General features: G+C 36.6%; 1 protein-coding gene across 2 annotated transcripts; it reads right to left on the bottom strand.

Annotated features, from left to right (window-relative positions):
- Positions 1 to 1546: 1546 nt before the first annotated feature.
- LOC142641231 (ethylene-responsive transcription factor RAP2-7-like) lies at positions 1547 to 6200 on the bottom strand. Of its 2 annotated transcripts, XM_075815630.1 has the most exons (10): positions 5269 to 6131; positions 5006 to 5031; positions 4882 to 4912; positions 4704 to 4791; positions 4472 to 4617; positions 4190 to 4234; positions 3968 to 4071; positions 3407 to 3510; positions 2933 to 3049; positions 1547 to 2141 (listed from the first exon to the last, which is right to left on the bottom strand). In XM_075815630.1, the coding sequence occupies exons 1-10, from the start codon at positions 5793 to 5795 to the stop codon at positions 1869 to 1871; spliced, it is 1461 nt and encodes a 486-aa protein (XP_075671745.1). In that variant the 5' UTR covers positions 5796 to 6131; the 3' UTR covers positions 1547 to 1868. The 2 variants fall into 2 exon arrangements, with proteins under 2 accessions (XP_075671745.1, XP_075671746.1); XM_075815631.1 differs by lacking the exon at positions 4190 to 4234 and having other exon boundaries at positions 5269 to 6200.
- Between the last annotated feature and the right edge of the window lie 207 nt (positions 6201 to 6407).

Below are 6407 nucleotides of genomic sequence, written 5' to 3'. Positions count from 1 at the left end.
GGGCTGTAATACTTATCCATGGTGCTCACTGACTTGAGCCAATCCCAATTCCCCGCTAGGCTCAGCCCATGGGCAGTTCTAGCCCAATCGTAAGTCATTTCTTTGCTCCCAAATTCAGTGTCCATAAAAAACCTTTCGGGTATACCCTGTCAATAAAGAGCTTGCTCATATAATTTTTCAGTGTGTGCACAAAAGTAAGGAAAATAAATAAAATAGATGTGCTTGCAATATGGTTGATCCAGAAAGGCCAAAAGGCCAAACCAACTCCATGATGTGACTCATTTTGGTATCAAGTTTTCACTAGCAAAGAAGGTAGCACACAGAACGTTTATATGACTTAAAATGTGCTTGCAATTCACAATCAATCACTTTAATTTAGGTCCATCATGGGATTGATTTGCTAGCTAATTTGGTCTCACTCTCCAGGATGAAGATTGGGTCTACCTAACAATTCATGTTGCATTTCATTTAAACTGCTTCGGATTTGCATGTCCTATTACTATTTTCCAGCCCATTGGTCATTCTAGTTTTGGGTTGCTATAACCAATGAAGCCGTTGGGTTTGTAATTGAATCATAGCATTTATGGTTTCAGCCCTGGCCTGAACCACCATGGCAGCTCCACGAGCAACAAAGAGTAACTGTTCTGAAGGAGTTAATTGAAAAAAAAAAAAAAAGCAGGGCACTTTTTTTGTGTATATATATATGCTGTTACCATAACCAATCCTTGACAGGCCCTCACAAAGAACTTATGGTTAAGGTCTCCTTGGAGATCATTGCCACTCAATTCTCAGCAACACTTTATGCGGTCACAAAACAAAGGGAATAAGACAAGCCATATTAACCATGGATAGATAGAACTGACTATTAGAAGTTTAGAACAGTCCAAGTCACTTTCAATTCAAAATGCCTACATGGAAAATTTTAGTACTAGGAAGTCTCAAGACCTAAGCAATGCTAAGGACTTTTTTTCTTTTTTCTTCACAATTTGTTTAAAGTGGGAAGTTATTATATCCTTAACACATTAGCACACCACTGAATTGTTGACATCTTTATTATTATAAATCAATCACAACATGATACATTAATATTTGTAAAAAAAAAAAAAAAATCTTGTGTCACTGTACTTATTTGTAAAGAACTCGCCAAAAACAGCTGCAGATTTGTATGCTTGCAACTTGGGTGGGTTGAAGTTGACCCAAGCAAATCCACTGGCAAGCTGTGACTGTACTTTTCAAAGAAATCAGGGCCTCATTTGGGTCGAAATAGTGACTGAACCTTATTTTAGTATTATCCTTTTTGTATGCTTGCAAGCTTGCTACTTGGATAGGTTGAAGTTGACCCACCCGAATGACAAGAAAGCTTGAAATGTAAGTTTTAGCCACCGGGTTGGACCTGGCTAATGAATGTTTTAACTTTTTTGGGGGGACACATTTCTAGGCTGCCAATAAGTTCGGAGCTCCAAACTCTAATTGGCCTACTCAAATGGTGGTGATATTACACAGTGCTACTCAAATGGTGGTGACTGTTTATCTATGTAATGCCACATTTATTGAAGGTAATAGGCAAGAGCACTCAACTTTGTGCTCCATCCATACATTATTAGCCAACTAAATGCAGGCCATTATTTTCTGAAACTTACATAATTTTTATAACAAACTCAAGGCTGGCCATGATAAAGGATAACCTGAAAAAAGCCTTTTATGACAGGCTATACAATAGGATAAAAGTGTTTTGGAAACTATAGCAATATATATGCTTTATATTATAAAGATACACACCTGTACATAGTACAGATTACTATAATTGGCTAAGTTGTCTTGCTTACCTAACCTTCTAAAGGCATAAAGACAAATGATACATCGGGGTTTCAGCTCCTCCTATAAGCGAAGTAGTTAGAAATGTTGGTATTTGATGTGGATGTGGTGGGTAAAGGAAGCAAGGAATTCTGGACAGAATTGATCTCGGGGTTAGGTGGGAAGGTAACTGATGGAGCAGTAGTCGTAGAAGAGGAGAATCCTGATGATGCTGCAATAGAGAATAAGGGCACTGGGGCAACAATGCCATTGCCTTGTATTTGCCATCCCCAGCTGGATAATCGTTGCGAAGAAACAGCTTCAACTGTCTTCTCTGTGGCCATTCCCTGCAAATAAAAGATTAATTAAGTTTTGTTATTTAAACCTGAAATGCAAGGCTTGTAAACAACATGAACGACACCTTAACAACCATGGGAAAGAGTGTCAAAAGTGTTAAATTACCAGTTGTCCCAAAAACTTAAGCTATTAGAAAATGGTGAATTTAATCACTTAACCATAAGTCAACAAAAAGAACACGGAAAATGGGGTCCTAAAATATGGTCATTTAGACCTTTTCTACTTAGGAAATGGCTTACTTCTTGTGCTAGACTGTAATATTAATTGAAGTCTGATGCTTAGAATTGTATCAAAGCAAAGCATCAAACCGTCTGAATTATAATTAGCTTGTGGAAGGAAAAAGTATAGAGCATGATAAGTGAAAAAATAAATCACATTGTTAGTTCTTCTTAATCAACAAAGAACTACATGTATCATACTATCATGTTGATCTTTCTCAACCCTGGTTGATATTTCTGCTACAACCCAAAAATTGTGGAAGAAGTTTTTTTTTGGTAATTTGAGGGCTAATCCCATGATTAACTACCAACTAAGCAGATCACAACATGGCCTTCATCACTTTAAACTGGGCCAATTATGAGTCAAGAAATAGTCATTGTAGAACATACTCCATACATTGACATTCAGTGAAGCACAAAATAGTGAAGAAAGCATTGACAATGCTTGTTGTTACAGGGATCAGTGGTGCTTACACTAATGTTTTCTAAACTTCCACAGGGTAGAGGTAGTGTACATTAACCAGTGTAACAAATCAAATTTTAAATGAAAGAAAGATAAATACCTCATAACTTTGTAAGTAACCAGGACATATGCCAGACCATATGGGAAGGTGCTTTGATGCCATTGTCAGACTATGAGCGGGTTGACCACCCAGTGGTGCAGAAGCAGAGTTATCAACCTGTAAAAGTGGGGCATCAATTATTAATGGCAATATGATAAGAATCCACATGCATTTTTATAAGGGTAAAACTTAGGTATGGTTCCTCTATCAAAAAAAAAAACTTAGGTATAGTTCCTTAGATTTGTATCATAGGTCTTCCAATTGAATTCAATTACATGGTTGTATTGATTAATGCAGTAAAATAAGTATTATCTTTTCCAAGGATAATTTAACTCAACCAAGTGGTTTATTGATGAATGCAATCACGTGATTAAATTTAATTGGGAAACCTAAGGTATGAATACCTGCGAAACTATACATAAGTTACACATGGAAAAAAAAAGGTGTAAGCATTGTAAAAGACTAAAGGGCTACCATTAATCTCTCTCTATTGCAACGAGAAAGACAATCCCCTGCATTGTCCTTGCCCTTTGAACCATTAGACATCCCAAGGCTTAGATCAAGATTGTGGCCATTTCCTAAACTCATAGAAACAGAAATTCATTCAACATATTTATTAGCAGAGAACTTGTTTTTTACGCTCCGTTTGTTTCAATGGAAAACTTTGTGTAAAGATAGTTTTCTTTATTTTCCAGTGTTTGGTAGCTTAAAAAAAGATGAGTCAAAGAAAAACTATTTTTGGTCAACATAAAAAGTATGGCTTATTTTTAGAGATTGTTTTCCATTAATTTTTTTTGGAAAACAACTCTATGTCACATCAAGCTAAATAAGGGAAGTTAGGAGGTTGTTTTTCAACTCATTTAAAGTTGCTACCAAATATTGAAAAATGAGATAGTTTTATAGAAAATGCTTTTTAGAAAATAATTCATTTTTTAGGAAACATCATTGTTGAAACAAACAGAGCGTTACTTGTAAATGCAACCAAAAAATTAACATTTGAAAAATTAAATAAAAGACATTAATATCTATTAGTACCTTGAGTATTGCCATCTACAATGATCTCCCCTTCATAGGTGCTTGGCTCAAAGTTGGTTACTGCTTCCCTTCCATTGCACTTGATGGCTGCCATGTCATAGGCCCTGAATTCAACAACAACCAAAAAAGGAAATGAAGGTTTCTGTTAGATTAAACCCCACCTAAATGAGATTTTAGACCACAAATTAGCGTCGAGGACAATAAATTCATGATCACAAGGACCTTGCAGCTTCTGCTTCACTGTCGAACAACCCAAGGTATTTATACCTGCAAGCAAGCATGATAATCTCATGGATAAAAGAGAGTATTGCCTAAGCATTTTATCTTTTGTATAGTTCTTTCTTATAGCCATATTACGCTTCATTTCATTAGCAGAAGAGCAAAATGACTAGGTCTAAGAATTCAAGCTGGAGCATACGATAGGACTTATATAATACCAATTTTTGACAGCTACCGCTTGTTTTAAAATCATCAGAAATATGGTATAAGGGAATGTTCTCTTACTTCTTCCCAAGGAATTGTCCCATTCGAGCTTCCCATCGACCACATTTGTGCAGGGTTACACCTCTGTATTTTGAGCTCCCTCGTGCGAATCCAGTGCTTTGACGACGAAGAATATGAATAAATTCTTCCTTAGTCATATTCCTGGTCTGCAAATCAATCAAATCACAATTAATATGCAGAATAAAACTCACAAAATTTCAGCCAGTAGCAATTAAACAAATCCCACTTCTACCTGTTTCATATCATCCTCATAATCGCTTACACTAAAATTGATATCAGCATCAATCCCCCGGAACTTAATTGCAGCTCGATCATATGCTCTGAAATCACAAGGTCCAAATTTAGGAAAATTTAACAAAGCATGAAACAAAGTATGAACTTCATTCAAAACATCAAGCATCTCAACTCACCTAGCCGCAGTATGAGCAGTGTCAAATCCACCTAACAAATCCCAACACCAGAATTCATCAAGATTTCCCAGAACCAAAAAATAAAATAAATTAAAATTACAGAAAGAGATCATCATCTCCTTACCTAAATATACTTGCTTTCCACTATCCCTATATACGCATAAAAAAGGAAATGAATTAAGATCATTGAAGAAAACATATACACATACCCTCCAATACAAAGAAAACAGCTAACTGATTCATGCGCATAGCACAAAACCATTTATGTAACTGCTTATACTAGAGTCAAAGATCAATAAAGAACATTAAACCATTGATGACATATAAAAACAGCTTCTTTCTTTATGAATAAACAAAAACATATACTTTTTTTTAAAATATATATACCATATATGTGATTCCCATCGCCCGGTTCTCCGGTAAAACGTAACGCCCCGGTACTGAGAGCTCCGGGACCTCGGTCCCCGTCTACTTTTCCTGGCTTGCTGTTGCTTCTGCTGCAAAATTCTCAGCTCAGGCTGACCACTACCAGACAAGTTCAACCATTCAGTCTTTGTCAATGACAACGAAGAAGATGATGATCCTAAGATGAACTCTGATTCCCCGGATTCTCTTTCTCCGGGGACCGGAAAAAGTGTCCTTGTAACAAGTTCTGAACTTGGGGTTTTTTGTTGGACCTCGTTGGTGTTGTGGACACTGTATCTTTCTTTGCTCTTCAAGATGTCAAACATGAACTCAGAGTAGGAGTTGTTGGAAGAGTCCTCATCTCCGGCATTGGTTGGAGCTTCTTCAGCATTGATGATGGAGGAGGTGGAGGTGCCAGAGTCTTCTGGGAGCTTCACCAACTCCATTACTGTGTCTTTTTCATCACAAACTGAATTGTTTGAAAGGATATCAACATTGAGATCCAACATGGTTTTTTTGGGCTGTAGAGTGTTGATCTTTGAAGAGAAAAAAAAAAATGGGTCTTCTTGTTTTTTACTTAGTATTGTATGTTTGACACGAAAACCCCATTTGCATAGCTGAATTTTCTTCAAGAAATATTAGTCAAAAAATGTTTCCAAAAAAGGAAATCTCTTTGAGTGAAGACTGGGAAGGTTGCTTGAGCTAGCTTCTTATGTGGAATGGTAGGAGAGAGAGAGAGAGAGAGAGAGAGAGATGTGACCGTAAGGTGTTGAAAAAAATACGGCAGTCTTGAGGTTCTATAAGGACAAATGGATCAGAAAGAAAAGCCCTGCAAAGGCGAAGAGAGAGAGAGAGAGAAGAAGGGAAAAGAAGAAACTGATGAGATAGGCAATAATAGATTATCAGAGGCTTGTGAAGCACAAGAAACTGGCTGAGCAACTTAAAAGAAAGAGATGGGGGACGTGTTAACATTGAAGGTAGAGCATGGTTACACTTGGCCCTTTTACTTCACAAATATTAGTACTTATATATTTACTCGGAATATTTTCTCACGTAATTGGGACAAAACTTATTTTAAACCTTTGTATTTTAGGTTTTTTATTACATTTAATTATATGATT

The sequence above is a fragment of the Castanea sativa genome, chromosome 6 (genome assembly GCF_040712315.1).
Source record: "Castanea sativa cultivar Marrone di Chiusa Pesio chromosome 6, ASM4071231v1".
Classification (NCBI taxonomy): domain Eukaryota; kingdom Viridiplantae; phylum Streptophyta; class Magnoliopsida; order Fagales; family Fagaceae; genus Castanea; species Castanea sativa.
Note: the sequence above shows the minus strand (reverse complement) of the source record. Positions and strands in the feature narration are given on the sequence as shown.

Excerpts from the sequence above, each read along its gene's own strand:
- LOC142641231 (XM_075815630.1), bottom strand. The coding sequence starts at position 5,795 with ATGTTGGATCTCAATGTTGATATCCTTTCAAACAATTCAGTTTGTGAT. Across the intron at positions 4,913-5,005 it reads TGGAAAGCAAGTATATTTAG|GTGGATTTGACACTGCTCAT; the intron begins GTAAGGAGATGA and ends GGGATTTGTTAG. Across the intron at positions 4,618-4,703 it reads ATGAGGATGATATGAAACAG|ACCAGGAATATGACTAAGGA; the intron begins GTAGAAGTGGGA and ends ATTGATTTGCAG.